At 45.4% G+C, this 18160-nt stretch overlaps 1 protein-coding gene across 1 annotated transcript in view; it reads left to right on the forward strand.

The window, feature by feature from the left end:
- The window catches only part of PAPPA2 (pappalysin 2), a 121196-nt gene that overhangs the window by 27503 nt on the left and 75533 nt on the right, over positions 1-18160 (forward strand). Inside the window, exon 4 of the mRNA XM_026084646.1 lies at positions 13294-13439. Coding sequence (XP_025940431.1) covers positions 13294-13439 — 146 coding nt within the window. The remainder of the gene's footprint in view (positions 1-13293; positions 13440-18160) is intronic.

Genomic DNA, 18160 nt, shown 5'->3' on the forward strand with positions numbered 1-18160 from the left:
GGGGTGTAGGTGAGTTTTGCTGCAAGCAGGTTGGACTCTGTTATGGACCTGCTTGAGGATGGCACTGGGAGACTATGTTACTGGGGCAATAGCAGGTGATGAGCTGCAATATGTGTCTCCTTTGCTTACTCCACTGATATAGAGGGGAGGCAACAGGAGAGACAAGGTTGCAAATCTGAACTCCTGAATTCCTACTTTTTTGGGGTTTTGAAGCGGAAAGTTGGAGGAAACAGGAGGACAGAAGTCTCTTTGCAGTCTCAGGATTTTCAGGTCTGTGTTGTTTTTTGCCTGGCTTCCTACACAGGTGACAGGTACGTGGCCTTGCTGTCACACACATGCATGGATTGGGCTCTCCCCTTCGCAATGTCTGTACCCATTGGTTGGTTTCAAACAGACAGGTACAAATATCAGACATCTGTGTTCCTGCAAGCTCATGGAAACAGGCAGCCAGGAAAGGGAAGCTGACCCTGTGATGTGCCCAAGGTGGGGAGTATCTGCAGCCTGTGTTGAGCCTTCATAGACCTTGGAGAGCCCGTGAGGGTGATAACCTTAAATGCATGCCTTAGCTGTGGCGGAGGGAAGAGCTTCACTTGGAGCTCAAAGACGCCATGAAATAAGAATCTGGCTTTAGTCTGTTCTTTGCTTCCAGGATTATTTGCCTAGTAATTAGTTCTTTCCTGAGTTCACTCCTGGTTATGTTTTTGGTAGATGTTATCCCTAGATAAACCAAGATTTCTGCCTTAGAAATTCAGTGTAGGATCATCAACTGGTAACCCGTAGGGTGAGTTCAGCCCAGGAGGACGAGAGTCTCAGAAGCACTTTTGGGGTTCTAGCTCCCGGGAAGCTCTCACTGGGAGCAACAGAGAGTGCCCACAGCCACTGAAGGCAAGCGATGAGCTCTGTCTTCTGCTCCCACCCATGAGAGCAGCTGGAAACTGAGCCGTTTTGAAAGCTTGACTCTACATCGCCATCCGGTCTAATGAAAGACACCCCCATACCTGTATGGGACTCAGATGGGTCACACGTTTTAAGATGATCTCACCCATGAGGAAATAGTAAGTCTCTCTGAGGAAGAGATGGTCATGATTCATTCTGATAGAAATAAAGGCCAAATAAGCAAATGGAAACTCCCTATTGACCAGGTCCCTATAATTTAAAAGGATTTTTACTACCTATTCCAGTACGCATTTGAAAACCTGCATTTACTCTTACATACTACAATCAGATGGTTTTTAAGCCATTAAGGCCCATTGGGTCAATAACCATCATTTTCAAAAATCTATTAAATACTCATTTCCGTGGAAATAGAGTTTCTACGATTGATCACAGCAACCAACTCCCATTAAAATAAACCCCAAATGCTATCAACTCCCCCAAGACGTAGAGCACTAAAACACAGATTACCGGGACAAATTTATCCCAGGGGAAAGTTGATGGCCCATTACACTTAAGCAACAGAAGAATTGTCACATAAGCCAGGAAGTTTATGGGACTTGCATGGATTTGTCCTCCCTAGGGGGGTTAAAAGGAAGGTTCATGAGGTGAATCAGTAGTGCTCAAAGCCAGTCTCCTAGGGGAGCTTTGGGGGAAACATTTGGCTTATTTTGTATTAACTTTCAAGTGTGTATAGGGGATCTGTAAGGCTTTGGCTGTTTCACAGAACCAGATGATCCATTAGGGCTGAAGTCCTGTAAGGAATGCTGAATATGTGGGTCTATTCTTGGCCATGCTGTGTTTTCCAGATAGAATTATACATACATTTTTGTGTATGTTGTACACCTCTATTGAGTGTCCACATTCTCTTTACTACTCAGCCAAAATTTCTGAGCAAGAAAACCCCAAACACATCAGTATATGTGTGAGAAAATGTRGTGGTAAGGTCACCTTATAAAGAAGAGAGTGTTCTTTTTCCAAGTCCTTGCCTTTCTGTTTTGGGGTAGAAGCTCTTTGGGGCAGGGCTGCTGGTGTTGTGATGGATCCTAAAGCAGGCTGTGGGTGTGCTAAAAGTGTGGGATTGCAAAGTATCCCTGTGGGTTGCCTCTGGGTGAGAAGTGGCTTGAGAGATGGAAGGATGGTGACTGGGGGCTTGCAATGGTGGGGGAGAAGCAGCTGTGTTGGGGACACTCACTCTTCACACATTCCTGGTAGCTCTTTAGATTTCTGTGCATGGGTGATGAGAGGTGTGAGGTCCTGAAACAGGGCAGGTCATGCTGTGCAATTGTAGAGCTGTGGAGCAGAGAGGCATTGTATATCCCTGCTCACCACTGGCAATGGAAGAAGGTTATAGCTCTGGCAGATCTCCCTCAGGAGGTGACCCAAAGGGCTGAGACTCTTCGGTGTGGCTGCTCCGTCCTTTAGAAATTGGAGGCCTTTCTCAAGGGAGGCACTAAGATGGGGAAATAGCAGTACAGGAGAAAGGGGTCCCAGCCCTGACTCCTGTGTCTTGGCTCAGCAGAGAACTAGCGGTCCATGAGGGAGCTTTGCAGTCCAGCTGTCCTTTCTGATTAGGGCTTTGCTGCTTACTGTCTCTGCCAAACAGAAATAACTTGCAAGACACGGGCTGACTGCTGGCGTCAGCCAAAAGTTGCCGTGCCCCATCTGAGGGAGAGGTCAGGTAGTTCCTGTTGAGCCAAAGGTCCGATTTCACTTGTTTGTCTCCATTCATGCCTCCTTCAATCAGCTTCACTGCATCCCTCTGCTCCCTTTCGACAGCCCTCTTTTTTTCTGCCGTGTGTGTGCGCCTGCTTCTGACTCAACAGTCCTCTTTCTATTGCTCTGACCCCTCTCTGAGCCTTTTTTTCCTAGGAGATGATGTCTGTGTTGTGGGGCTGTGTTTAAAGGCCTCCTCCAAAAGACCACTGCAGAAAGATGCACCTTCTTCTCCAGCAACATTGCGATGCTGGATGGGATTTGGGCTGGGAATCAGGGAGCCAAGGGGGTGAATTAGTCTCCCACTTTCTAAGGAAATTTAATCTGAGGAAAGCAAAGGAGACTTATGTGGATTCCTGCTCCTGAGGAAGGGTAGGCATCTATCTATAGAGCGAATACTGTGGGATTTTCTCCCCTGCCATACAGCCAGCAGGATTCATTAGGAATTCTTGCCCCCTTGGGATCACTGATTGTTGGTCCTGGTGCTTTCCACAGTGCAGGGTTGACTCCTCTGGGAATTCAGGAGAGGTGTCTCAAGTAGCCACACAACCATTTGGTTTCTTGGGCAACTGAAATGCAACTTGGACAAAATACTGGTGCCTATGTCCATGTGAGCAATTCAAAAACATCACCTGATCAGTAGATGTCCGAAGGCCAGGTCCTACCTCAGTTATAGTTAGGAAACCAGCACAGGCACATTGAGGTATGTGCTACTGAGCAGGCAGTTGGAGGTGCAACCCTCTTAGCATAGCAGTGCCTTTCTCCATCTGACAGCTGCTGGGATTCCTGAAAGAGCTGTCCTGACACTTGAGCAGTGCCCACCAGCAGTGCTGGGTTGCAGCCACTTCCCATCAGGGAGGCGGTAGTGTCCACCACCTGTGCAACGGCTAGCAGGGGAGCGAGGCAGTACGCCAACCGTGGCCTGAGGATGCCTACATTGTAAAAACAGTGTTTTTCAGTGATCCAAGCATCTGATGCACATGCGATCAATATGATTTTTCAAGCCAACAGGCCAAACTGCCTCTCTGGTATAGAGCTCAAGGCACTGTCAGGTGGAGGAGGAAATGAGACTGAGGAAGTTCATTGGCAGCCCATCCATTCCTGTTAGATTAGGCTGTGCTGAAGAAAGATCCATTAAACATCCTGGTGTCTTCAGAGGAGAGATAGAGGGAATTCCCTACTCCTGCAGTCCTGGTCAGAAATCCTGGAGGCTGGGGGCTGATTGATGCAGATGGCTTAGCATACTCCCAGAGAAGCCTCAAATTTGGCAAAGCCTCCTGTGAAAAGCCACAAGAGAAGGCTGTATCCGAAGGCAGTGTTTTTCTGTTGCAAGCCGCAGCATTTGGAAGAGGAGGTCAGAACATCTGTTGGTGGGGTGCACGTGTGTCCTGAGAGTTGCCTGTGGTGGAGTGAGAGTGCAGCCTGGAATAAACCACTCCTGAGACAGAAAGCTCGTCAAGACAGACAGGTGGTGCTTGTATTCCTTCAGACAGCTGTAAGCACCTAGCTGTTAATGGCACAGCTGGCTTTTCTGCTTTTGTTCTGTCACTAGCTAAGAAGTCTTCCTTTCATATCAGCAGATGATAAGTGGAGAGGCTTTTCCAGGCTGCTGTTTATTCCCATTTATTCAAAGTTTGTCGGGGCCCATCCCTTGTGCCTGAGGAGCTGTAAAGCCTGAATCAGTGAGGAGCTGCTTGTCCAGCCTCCAAAATGTGAGTTCAAGTGTGCAAAGCACAGCTAGCCTTAAAACAAGCCCCTGCTCCCTCACTCTGCATGTAAGCTGTCAACAGAGCTATAGCAGGATCCAGAGAGGAAACAGTGTATAGCTGAAAAGCAAACAGGCTTTGAACAGGCTGGTGGTGAGGAATTAACATGGGTTTCCTAAAGTTGGGTGCCACGGCATGGTGCCAGGAGGCAAAGAGAAGTCCCTGATGTCTCATTGTGGCTTCTTGAAAGAAACATCAGCACATAGAGCATGCCTTTACCTGTGTTCACTCCTGCAGTATCTGGGATCTGTTGACTCAGTCAGCTGGTTAAAAATTTGGTTTTCCTGCCAGTTCACTCAGAGTTTTCCCAAAGAGGGCATTGCTCATACTTTACTGAACTCCAGCTGATCACATCTACTTCATTCCCTGTGTTCAAGCACTAAGGAAATCTCAGTCCCTATGGATCTGTTTTGTTGTTGGTCTCTCTGATGACTAAAAAGGTGTGGCTGTCAAGCAGAGGAGCTCTGTCAGTTGAGTTTGAGAAAAGCTAAATCCCTGTTTCCATCAGTTGTTCAGTGGTGGCTCAAATGTAGTCTCTTGTCTCCATCAAACTACCTATTTCCATGACTTTTGGGGGGAAGGGGTGGAAGGGTGGAACTAATAACGTGGAAACCTTTATACCTCAAAGTCTGAAATTTGCAAGTGTATTTAAGGTCTGTTAGAGTGAGGATAACCACATTAACTTGTCTCATTGTGATCTTTGTTCATTCTTGTAGATACCAATGTATATATCACACTTACTGCTCTTTGGTCTTATGACCTGTGGTCAATCCTTCAAGTTTCAGGGTGACATTTCCCCAGGGCCCCACTGCAGATGTACTGCATTCACTGAGTTTTTCTTTTTCCCTCTGTTCGTGAATATTTTCACTGCTGTACTTCCCTGTCCTGCTTTTTTCATCTTCATCATTTCACCTTTCCTCCCACCCAGTCCAAATGTCACCTCAGCCACCCAGCCCCAATCCAGCTGCTACCACCCTTTTCTCCCTAGCTTGAGCTCTGCTCCAGTACCTTGCTTTTAATATTGCTGTACTTTGCTGGAATAAAACTAAAACTCTACCTCACCATCCTAAATAAAGGTGGAGACCATGTATTAATTTGTCCATGGATGCATCTCAGTTATGCTGAAATTCAGCTCCCTGTCCAGCAGACCCACTCCTTTTTCTTTTCCTGTGCTCTTCTTTTTATTTCTAAAAGGACCTTTTACTCTTTGTTTTCACTGGAGTCAGACTGACTTCTGGGAGTTCTCATTTCACCCCTGCTCTCCCCAGCCTCTTGGGCGTAGCGTTGTCTGCTAGTCAGTTTTGTTTTTTCCATTCCGTTATYAGTTCAAGGCCTGCATTTATTCCCCCCCCCCATTTAAGTTAATCTGAAAGTTTTCTTTCTCATGTAAGTCTTCTATAACTTCTACATTGCTTRCCAAAACCAGGTCTTAAATAGCATTGCCTTTTGCTGGTTCAGTGACAATTTAGTGAATAATTCTGTTAGCAAACACTTCCATGAATAGCTGGGTTGTACCATTGTTAGCAGCATTTATTCTTCGGCCTATCTTAGGGTAAAATGCCCTTTAGGGCTTTCTAGTTTAATGCTAATGTTATTGACTTTCTTACCCAAATCTGACCTCAAGAAGTTGCACACAACCATCTGATAGAACTGGGAGCAGGTATGCTATGTGGATAATGGTCTGTTAGACTGCTTAGTCTCTTTCCTCAGCAAATCTATGTGAAAGGATCAGTCTTGAACCAGAGCCCTTCTTGTCTTTCTGATCCTGCCCACAGCTCTGCCAGTGCAACTCATTCCAAGCCTGCTGTTTCAGTCCCAAAGCCAAATCGACCTCCCACAGGGATTTTGAGGGTAACCTTAGAATGCGACAGGAATTGCTCATATATAAGGGAATCTCCTGATCCCTAAGGCCATCAGATAACAGTTTTGCCCTGTGTCCCTTTTTGACATCTTGATCCTCAGCCCCTCATTCAAATTTTAAACTCTATCTCTTATGCAGTGCTGCTTTCTAGGCCATTCTTCTGTTGATGGTGTCAGTGCCTCAGAGATGGGTTTTCCCAGGCAGGTCCAAGAAGGTATGCGATGCCCTCATCCCTTGTGTACCCAAACGGCTTTGAACTCTTTGGCTAGTGTCCAATACCCATTGAAGCTATTGAGAGACTCCTGTTGACTACAGAGGGCACTGTTCCAGCATCCTTGTGCCTCTCGTCATCCCAGGGGAATGTCTGGCTGTTACTCAGTCTTTTCTGAACCTCTCAGACATGTTTCATATCTGCCCCCATCAGCAAGGCCTGCCAGCTGAGTGAAAGTCATTTGGATGTTACTGCCTTGTGAAGTTGTTGTCACAATGCTGGCAATTATGTTTGTGGCATACCAGCATAGTGCTGGCCTCAAGTCAGAGCTCCTAGGCCACAGTCTTGTGGATGTGAATAGCCTTAATGAGTAAAGGAGGACTCTGGCTTTCATCTAAAATACAGTATCCCCCCATTTGCAACAATGCAAGAAATTTCAGGGAAGGGAAACCCAGAGTGTGAGGCAGCTATAGTTATGAGAAACATCATAGTCTGGTCTGGAGGCAGACCAAGTAACCTGTCTCGGCTTGTATGCTTTGCCAAGGTGGTACCGTATCCTGTTTGCATTGTGGGAGTGGGCTTTGTCTGCCTGCAACGAGGTCGAAGGGAGCAGTGCAGCAGGGATGAGCATCACCTATGAATTGGTGTGTTGGAAACAGAGATGGGGATTCACAAATGCTAGCAAGGATGATTCGCATGCGTGACGATTACCTAAGTTTGGAAGAAGTCTCTATAGTGGCATCTCTATAGTCTCTATAGATAGCCTCCTGTGGCGTCAACAGGAAAAGAAGTCCTGTGGCAGGACTCAGATGTTCGCATTGGCTTATCATCTGGAGGAGTGTGTCTCTTTAATGACTATACAGAGAGCTTAGAGAGTCTGCCCTCAGAAAATAGTTTGTGCCACTTTTCAGCACCTATCTTCAGGGACTGAGTTGTGGCTCTTTCAGCTGGGTGCCTCAGAAACTAGGTTGCTCTGTGTTGTGTTAACCCTTTCCAGCCTTTGTGGAGCATGTTGTCAGTATGCCTGCCAAACCAAAAAATTACTGGCAAGCTGGTGCTTGCTCCTGGGAAGTCTGAGGGATTCCTCACTTGTCAAGCAGAAGTTTGAGGAAAAAGGCAGCCTCCTTGCTTGGCAGGAGTAGGAAGAAGAATTTCCTTGCAGTGGGTGAGGGACATGAAAGCAGAGCAGAATCCCCTGTGACTTCATTAAGGCTTCATGGTTAGCCTGGAACTGGCTGGGTCTCAAGTATTTTCCAGCTGTCCATGGAGGGCACTTGGACACCTTCCATCCAACCCCACTCCCACATCCCCTCTGAAATGTCTACAGGGAAAAGACTCCTATTTTTGAATTACAGTGGAATTCCTGTGGTATTACATACTGCATCCTTTGCAATACCCAGAGAATTTGGCTTGATTTATGATGTTGCATGGGGTACATGATGGCYTTGCTTTTCATTCAGAAATGCCACCACTTGTCTTTCGCTGGTAATGGCCATTTTTGTGTCCATGCAAGGCCCCAAGTCTTCCTATTATGATATGGCTATCACTAAAACCTGCCCCTCTCGCTCCTCCTCTCCCACCTTAACACAAGCTTAATTTGGTTTACAACATCATTGTCCTATACTACCCAGCAGATTAGCAGATCCTTTCCTCTCTCTCATTGGTGCACCAGCAGCACTCCTATTATTGCTGCTTGGAGAAGCAGCAACAGCTCTGTCTCCAGAATATGTTGATCTTTCTCCTTTTACCAAGCTAGTCCGGAGCTTGACTTTCAACATGAGTAGAAAGATACTGTCACCCCCATAGGCTAGGACAAAATTGTCAAGGCAGAAGCATGAGAAGGGATGTGAGGGTTCTCCAGAGAGGCTTGGTAGCATGGGTGGAGCACAATTTTTCAACCGCAAGGAAAGAAAGCTTTGTGTCTTGAGACCTTAGGACAGTAATAGTTTTCCTTGCAAAGTAATACTCATCCAATGGCTTTCCCTTTTGATGTGACTGGATGGTGCACAGAAGATGGTGCTAGACTCTTCTCAGAGTTGCATGGTGGTAGGACAAGAGGCAATGACACAAGTTGAAACATGAGAAATTCTGATTAGATATTAGGATTTTTATTTATTTATTTTACCAACAGGGTGATTAAATACTGGAACAGGTTGCCAAGAGAGATTGAGAAATCTCCATCCTTGGAGATGTTCAAGTCTCAGCTGGACATGCCCCTGAGCAACCTGTTTTGAGCAGAGGGTTGGACTAGATGACCTATGGAGGTCCCTTCCAACCTAAATTATAATTCTGATTTTACAGTTCTGTGATGATACAGTAACTGAAGCTGCTGGACTTCTTGTCTTCCTTTCTTGTCTTCATAGTCTGAAATATCGTGCAATGACAGTACATCGTTATGTCCCATACAAAGTCAAGTGCTCCTGACCGAGCACCAGGACCACAGAAGCATCAGTGCTGCTCTACCACTCTGCTGTAGAGCCATACACAAGGTCTAGGTTTCTTCCCCATCTTGCCTTACATCAACTATGAGTCCCACAAATAAAATAGTATGCAGTGTGGTATCTAAGCCTGCTTTTGAATCAGACTGTCAGCTAGTGTCATTCAGGAGAGGTCTGTTGAAGTCAACAGTATCACAGGTGAGCACCTGTCATATGGGAGGCACCCACATCTGGACTTATTCTTCCAAATATCATTATTTCAGATGGTGTTCATGCCCACAGTCATTTCTAGTAACGGCAGTCTGTGGGCCTTCCTTCCCTAATCTCTGACTACTGCTGCATATACTCTTTTGACAAGCTGTGCTCTCTTGGGGTAAAGGCTCCTCTGTGTTGTACCAGGTCAAGGTGGTGTTACCAAGATAATTGAAGGACAAATGTAGCTGCTCACCAATGAGTTTTGCACATTTCTGGAAGAATATTTGCTTTGGTTCTGGCAAACTCAACAACCCTTCTCTGCCTCAGTTCTGACTTCTGCTCTATTCTTTGTTTTTGCTGCTCAACTGAAAGCTATGCCTTCACACCTTCTTCTGGCCCTCCATGTGTTTGTGTGTTGGCTTGCAGCACCCACCCTGCCATAAATATCATCTAGTTTGGAATCCTCCAGCCTTGGAGGAGTTGGGAAGCTATTTGGGGAGCAGGGAGGAGGATTGTCATTTACCCTATTTGTGGAGACCAAAGGCTGTTCTGCCTTCCCCCCAGGGAAAATCACAGAAGTGCTGAAGAAGAGGGGGAGCATAACCTTGGCAGTAAATGACAGGCGAAGACGCCAGTTACATGTCTAAGCTAAGGATGTAGTGGGAAATGTGGACTGAGAGGAATCAGAACTGCCCATTCTAGATTTGTTTTGGTCTTTCTCACATCTTTGGGGATGCCGGCAGGATGATGTTTGTTCTTTCTTTGCTATAGTGCGTGAATCAGGGTCCTTTCCTCTCCCTCTCCATCCAACCTATTTGAACATCTCTCTTTTGGAACTGCTTCTCCTACCCCTGACGCCACCCTGAACTGTCCAAATCTCTCAATGGAGGAAATTACAGTTATTTATAATTAAGGGTAGACAAAAAATGTTGCTAGTGTCAAGGGAACAGCAGGCGACAGCCAGAAAAACATCATGTCTCCAGAAGAGAGGCGGCGGGAATATCCCTCTGAATAGGGCTGACGTCAGCTCTCGGAATTTGGACGGCCTGGAAGGGTTTGGGGCTATTTTTCCAAGATATCATAGGTCAGGAATCAGCGTTATTTTTAAGTCTGTGTCCCCCGAGCAGCTTGGTGCATGAGGGAGATTTTCTCTCCCCCTTCCCCCTCCTTTACACTCTATTTCTATGAAATTTTTGTTTCTTTTCCTTCCGAGTCATGCCACAAATATGTCCTTCAGGTTTATTTATTCTTCTCCCTATCTATTCCTCTAGCCCTGCTCCCGTCTTGGTTGGGTTGAAGAGATGGCGTCAGCGTGGCGCGTGTCTGGGATGCTCAGGCGAGACATCACAGAAAAGGGATCATGTTATCCTAATTTACCGTTTCCGGTTGGGAGAGTTTTCTCTCCGCAAACTGATGTGGCTATGGAAAGTGTTCTGGGAATGCTGCTTTGTGGTGGCAGATCTTGAGGCCTGATGAAGACAAGTTGGTCATCTCATCCCACTGTTAAATTCTGCCATATGGTGCAGCCAAGATTTTCTTATGTGACTTTAAGTTTTGGAGCTACTTTGTTGCTGGGAAGGTGGGTGAGATGTCCAGCCTACAATGGCTTATCAGGGCTGATCGGTAGAGGAGAGGTACTCAGTAGATGCTGACCATCACACGCTTCCCAAGTCAGTAATGGCTTCTGAAAAATCTTTGCCATTTCAGATCCAGAGAAGTGGCCACCTCTGTGTTTAAAGCTCTCCTTTCCACATGCCATCCTGCTCTAGACTGCTTCTGGAATCTTGTTTCCTTATTTTTTTAGTCACTTTTTCCTCCTTCTCCTCCATTTGCTCTAGCAATCTCTCTCTTTCTAAACAAATCTGTTGGTATAACAACGCCTCACTAGGGATCCTGCCATTTCAAATTGTGTATTTGCACGTCTCTCACACTCATTGGTTTTCTTTCTCGTTTCAGATCTCAAATGAGAACATGACTTTTTTCCCCTTAGCCTGTGCTTGGTGGTTTTTTGTGCTTTCTGCCATAATTCAATGTGGCAAGAAATCCACTAAGGGATGTCACTTTTACAGAAGCTACTAGTTCAAATATAGCTGATGTGCCTTCATGGCTAGTCCAGTATAAAGAAATGATTGCATTCCCTTCATAATCTGACCACGCAGCTTGAAGATGCCAATTACTCCTGGAAGCATGGGAATAAGTGAAATGCTTTCCACCACCTTAATGTTGCTGTTGGCCTTATACTGCAGATTTAGTCATTCTTATGACATATTTCCACAACGATGCATTTCCATCAACCTTCCATGGTGATATATTTGAAGCCTTTCCATGCATTTTTTCCCCCTCTAGAAATCTCTTGAGTTGATGGAGTCTTCCCTATGGCTTCACAAACTGGGTCAGGCTCCCTAGATTTTGAAGACCCACAGAAAATGGGGCTACCTTTCCCAACATTGTCTTAGCCCATGAGGTTCATGGCACTGATGGTGGGAATGGTAGTACTTGATTAAAATGAATACCTGGTATTTGTAGCACAGCCCAAGGCCCTAAAATCCGACTACTATTATTACTGGCATTATTATTATTAAGTTAGCTCCTGATCCTCTTACTCAGCTCAGAACATGAACTCCACAAAGACTAACGCTAGGACTGTTGGTGTATCGATAAACACAGATACAGACCTCTGGCCTATGCAGAAGGCAACAGTGCAGACAGAGGTGGACTGAAAACTGGCTGAACTGCTGGGCTCAGAGGGTCGTGACCAGTGACACAAAGTCCAACTTAAGACCAGTCACTAGTGGTATCCCCCAAGGGTCAATACTGGGGCCAATACCATTTAACATTTTCATTAATGACCTGGGTGATGGGACCGACTGGACCCTCAGCAAGTCTGCAGACAATACAAAACTGGGAGTAGGGGCTGATGCACCAGATGGTTGTGCTGCTGTTCAGAGGGACCTCAACAGGCTGGATAGATGGGCAGAGAGGAACCTCGTGAAGTTTAACAAAGGGAAGTGCAGAGTCCTGCACCTGGGAAAGAATAACCCCTTGCACCAGTACAGGCTGGTGGCTGGCCAGCTGGAGAGCAGCTTTGCAGAGAAGGAGCTGGGGGTCCTGGTGGACAAGAAGTTGACAGTGAGCCAGTCATGCACTCTCATGGCAAAGAAGGCCAATGATATCCTGAGCTGCATTAGGCAGAGTGTTGCCAGCAGGTTGAGGAAGGTGATCCTTCCCCTCTACTCAGTGCTGGTGAGGCCACATCTGGAGTGCTGTATTCAGTGCTGGGCTCCCCAGCACAAGAAAGGCATGGGTGTAATGGAGCATATCCAATGAGGGGCCACGAAGATGATAAAGTGCTTGGAGTATCCCACTTACGAGGAGAGGCTGAGAGACCTGGGACTATTTAGCCTGGATAGGAGAAGGCTGCGGGTGGGGGGACTGGTGGTGGTGGTTGGTCTTATCAATGCGTATAAATATGTGATGCGAGGGTGTAAAGAAGATGAGGCCAGACTCTTCTCAGTGGTGCCCAGCGATAAGACGAGAGGCAACGAGCACAAACTGAAATGCAGAAAATCCCAGTTGAACACAAACACTTCTTTACTGTGAGGGTGGTTGAACACTGGAACAGGTTGCCCAGAGAGGTTGTGGAGTCTCCATCCTTGGAGGTATTCAAAACCTGACTGGACGTGGTTCTGGGCAACCTGTTCTAGCTGACCCTGCTCGAGCAAGGGTGTTGGACTAGATGATCTCTGGAAGTCCCTTCCAACCCCAACTGTTCTGTGATTCTGTGATTTTCTTTCTTCTCTCTTTGTTTCTCCTCCCATTTATTCTCCTTTTATTCCATTCTCTAGGGTCTTTTCTGACCTCATTGTTCCAAAGCCTTCTCTAAAAGTAAAACTCAGCCATAACAACAAAGCTACTGTTACTAGTAAAAATTCTTCAGATTTGCGTAACTGCATCCTGCCCACATTCCTCACAGGGCAGAATTGGTAGTCTCGTGGGACATCCTGTTGAAACTAGCCAAATTTTATCATGCTTTCCCAGATGCTCTTGGTCTCGGAGGGCTGAGGATGGAGTCTGTTGCATCCTTTCCTGGGAGATCTCTTTGGGTGTTTCCTGCATCTCCTCTTTGCTCCATTAATATTTTTGCTGACTGTCTCCCATCTCTTGTCCTTGCAGGGCGTACATGAGCGTGAAGGAGCTGAAGGAGGCACTACAGCTGAACAGCACCCACTTCCTCAATGTTTACTTTGCCAGTTCAGTGAGGGAAGAGTTGGCAGGTGCTGCTACCTGGCCATGGGATAAAGAGGCCCTTAGTCACCTGGGTGAGTAAGTCAGCCCCACTTGTGGGCACCTGGGGTTGTTGTTTTTTACCTTTCATGGTTGAAGAAAAGCTTGTGGCTTGAGACAAAGCATTTTGACTTCAAATACGAGTCACTTGAGGAAATCTTGTACCTGTCCCTCTACCTTAATCCTTCTTTGGTAGAACTTGGTGTTTTGGTGCTAAGCAAGCATGTGTTCAGGGAGACAGGGACACTTACACCTGGCAGTCAGTCTTTTGGAATGGGAGCAGTCATGAAGCTGAGCACGGATTTCCTCTGAAGACTAGCATTGATATTTTAGCAAGGGCGTTGAATCTAGGGAAAAATCACTGCTGTGGCAATCACACAAGAGTGCAAGCACTAGGCTCAGAGAACCGATGGGTGGGAGTGGAAGAGTTACACTGATGGTCCCTGAAGCCAAACAAAGCCCACAGAAAAATTTAGAGAATTTTGTGCTTTCTAGTTAGTGCTTAGTCAGACTGCCACAACTAGAGCATATATGATTATAGGTCTAGAAAACATGACCTCCAAGGAAAGTATTGAGGATATTTAATGAACAGAAGAAGGTCATGGTAACAGACTTTGGATGTACCAACAGCTGCTGCTATTAGGAAATGAATCCCTGTTCCCCATGTCCGTGGTGGATAAGGTCATGGTGTTACATTCAGACAAGGGACATTCAAGTTGATATAAGAAACTCTTTATAATGGTAAAAGTGCTGAAGCACTAGGACAGAGAGCCTGGGGAGAGTGGCAGGTTCACCGTCAGTGCAGACTCTGCAGAAGGGATTAGACTGACATTTGTTGTGGATGGTTTAGGTAAGGCTGATCCTGCAACAGTGAAAGGTGGCTTCTTTGGGACCTTCCAGATCTATCCTCCATGATTCTGGAAATGGTGAGCTTCAATTTGGGGAACTTAATAACAAACAAACCAAGCATTTCAGTAATTTCAGAGCTGAGACTCCAGATTTGAGTGACTCCAGAGCTGAACAGGCAGTGAGCACCTGCCACTTCCAAATCCAGCTGCAAATGTGAGGATGACTATCAAATTAAATCGTATTTTTATAACTTGGCTTATTTCCCACTGAAGCTGAAGGCTAGGTTCTCTTTGTCTTCAGTGAATTAGAGCCAGATCTTTAAGGTCGCCAGTCCTGGCAGACTACAAATAGTCAAAACGGCAACTGCTTCACTAGAGTGTAAATGCACTGTGTGTTTTCTTCTATTTCTGCTGTCTCTCTCTCTCTCTTGCTCTCTCTCTCTCTTTTTTTTTTTTTTTTCTCCTGCCTCTCCCTCCACCTCTTCAATGTCAGAGTTTTCTGGCAAAGGCCTTTACACTTTGCAGTCAAAAGATTTAAAGTGTTTCTCAATAAGTAACTGGAAATAATTACTCCTGACACCTGCTCAGCAGACCTAGACCTTCTGCTTTTACAAGTGCGTGATGTTCAACCCTTAAAGTTTTATGCTGCCATTAAAGACCTGTTTTAAAGTTCTTTTTTGCCAGTTTCCCTCCCTCAATGAGTTTCAGGACTGTTTTTTCAATAGCATATTGCTACAATTGCTTGTTGAGGAAGGCAAATCTCCATGAAATTTATTCCCTCAGCGTCCAGAAATCACTTCCAAGGCTCAGCTTGACAATCATCTTACTACGGCAAGTGCTTCAGCCACACATGTTCTCTTCGGACCCCTCCTGATGACACACAAGGAGATGTACAGAAGGGTAATCAGGGTAACTGATTTAATCAAAAGCTTGCATTTAACTCTGGTCCCAGAGTTCGTTTCCAACCAGAGCCCTTAAGCAGAGGTGGCACCATCTGGAAATGTTGGATCAGGGTTTTACCACTGAAGTTCAGGGGAAAAGGGGTGTTGTCTTGGCTCTAGAGCTAGAGCTGTGAAGTATGAAGCTGGATCTGAACAACTTTGAGACTCTGGCACAGACTGAAGACTTTGGTTGAAGACTGTCCTTGGTTTTAGATTTAATGAGCTTGGGAGGGAAGGTGATGGATTCTGTTCTCTGTAAACAGTAGACTCCACCACTTCATCAAGTGTTTCGTACCACGCAAGACATCTATTATTGTCAGCATAGACAAAATTTAGGGCTGAGCAAGTCACTGATTTAAGGCTTTTCACAAAGCATCCCATAAGAGGCTACTGGAGAATCTGAGTAAATGGGAAGGTACAGCAGGGAGTAAAGATCAAGGAAAATCTTGGGAGGAGTGAAAGTAGTATGAGAAACTTTCCCAAGCTTTGTATAAGGACATGACAGTGACTGGGGAGGAGACAGGTCTTAACACAGGAGAGGAGTCGGTCTCAAAGAACACATTCTCCTTCCCTTCTTGCACTGATTCTTCCCACTGTTCTGCATCTCCTGATGTTGGTATTTCAAGGTCATCCCTGTCAGTCCACTGACTTTACCACTATCTGTTCCTGTAGAGCAGAAATGCCACACTGATTTCCAATCCCCCCGACTATTCTCTCCTGCTTCAGTTTTCCTACTGAATCAAATTGATTCTTTGAGTTTGACTCAGCTTCTTCAAGAAGTTAACCTGCCTGTTGGCTCCAGCAACTATGTCAAACTTTGTTCTCCACTTGTCTCCATTTGTCTCTCTGAACTAGATTTTCTTAGATGTTTTCAAGAGAAGTACCATGTGACTTTTTCTCTCCAACTCCCTTCCATTCCTCTGTTTGAACTCTTCCTCTCACCCCAAAGCTCAATGAATGTGCTGTTTCTAAATTGCTCTCTATCAGTTCCCTTATAGATGTTTTTCAGTCTGCCCTTTGAACTCCATGGAAGCCCTTCTCTGACCTTTGAGTGTGTTCAAGAGAGTCTTCCTCACCTTTCCATTGTCATCTTCACTTTCTGAAAGTATACTGAAGACTTTTTCATTCACTTCTCTTCACCTATACTTTTTTGGGCTACCAGCAATTCAGACACCATTTCTATGCTGATGACTTGGATCTATTGCTCTCCTTCAGATTATTTTCCTGACTAAATTTGAATTTCACATTTCTGTCTGAAGGTTTTGGGATGGTTTACCATCTCCCAAGACTCAGCATTGAAGAACCTGGTCTTCCCCCCGCCCTTCCTTAGACCAGTATGCTCTTTCCCATCTATCACAATTCTTGTCCTGTCTCTTAACATGTCTCTCACTGTAACTGCAGCATTGGATCCCCTTGATAAATAGGTCCTCTCTCTGCTGACCTCCACTAAACATGCACTGTTAGGAGCATTGGCCCGACTCTTGAGGCAGCAGTTTAACTAGCTCTATCAAATTAAATCTGCCCATTTCTCCTTCAAAGCTTCTCATAGCCTATCTCTGTTCTGCTCTGCATCACAGCCTCATAAAGTCAGTGCCCCCTTCTTTCAGTGCTTTCTCCTGTGCTTTGCCTTGGCCTTGGAAATCTCCACAAGTGTGCCTTCGTCAGATCTCTCCTTTGCATTCATACCTATCCAAAACATGATAAATGGTTTTGGTGCTGTGCTCAAAGTACAGCCTGCCTTGCTTATGAGTGCAATCTCCTATTTGCGTATGTGCCAAGTCTACCAGGATTTGCCTCTTGCATTTTCCTGGAGCCATGCACTCTGAGTCCAGGATGCCTTCCTGGTCTGTGTTCCTGTAGCGCTCAGTACTGATCTTAGCCCAGTATCAATACCAATGAACAGCAGCAACAGTCATAGAGGCATAAGGGATAATGACTGGCTGAGAGAGGGCGAACTACTCTATCAAATTTCTATAGCAGTATTTCAGCTGCTGTAGAGCTTGTAGGCAGAGGCAGCTTGCGGGCAAACAAATAGCAGCAGAGGTAGAAAATCTCAGGTGTGTTTGCTCTATCTAACCATACTTTCTCTCACTCTTTCCACCGTAATCACAGTGAGTTCTTCTCAAATTTATAGTGTTTCAGCTTGGAGTCCAGATTTAATTTTCTGAAAATTTACAAGTAAATCTTTTAACTATAAAAATGTGGAGTTAAATTCCTGTGCTATAAAAAAAAAATTAGCTTTCCACAGTCGTCTTTGCCTTGTCTCACACACTTTATATGTAGTTGCATGTAAAATGTTTTTTGCATAAACATGGTTGAAAGGCAACAGACAGAATCATGAATGCTTAATGTTTTAACTACTTGCTGTAGTTATATAAGGTGAGGTCAGCTCACATATCCGACTGAGGTCAGTGGATCCTGAAGGAGGGCCAGTTGTTCCATCAGATGTACCTTATGCAATGGCCATCTTCCTGTCTGACTAACTTTCATGGGTTTGTTCCATTAATTGCCATGACTCACTGTTTGAGGAAGACTGAGCCTGTGATACAAATTTAGGTTTGTGGTTTGTTTGCATTCAAAGCTGTTCAAAGATCCCATGTTGTTTTGAGCATCAGTTCTCCACAACAGCCGTGAACCAGGAACCTGGCACTGGATTGCTGGAGCTCTGTTGCACCTGTCCAACTGTTCTGTGTTGGTAGACCAGAGAACAGCTCCTTCCCAGCCCACTTCTGTAGAGAAAAAAAAAAAAGATTTTAGGTTCATACTACCCATCTTCATTTAGATGCCATTAGGACATCATCTTTGGGCTTCTTGCTTATCATTTGTTCCTTCAAGCTCCGTAGTCTTGCTGTCCTCAAAGGGTGGTGGAGTAGAAAAGATCACAGCTTGATTTTTTTTTCCTCTTTTTATTTTATTTTTATTCATTTAATTTTTTTTTTTTGCAGGGACTGTCATGAATAAGAGCCC

The sequence above is a fragment of the Apteryx rowi genome, unplaced genomic scaffold, assembly GCF_003343035.1.
Source record: "Apteryx rowi isolate R43461 unplaced genomic scaffold, aptRow1 scaffold_65, whole genome shotgun sequence".
Taxonomy (NCBI): domain Eukaryota; kingdom Metazoa; phylum Chordata; class Aves; order Apterygiformes; family Apterygidae; genus Apteryx; species Apteryx rowi.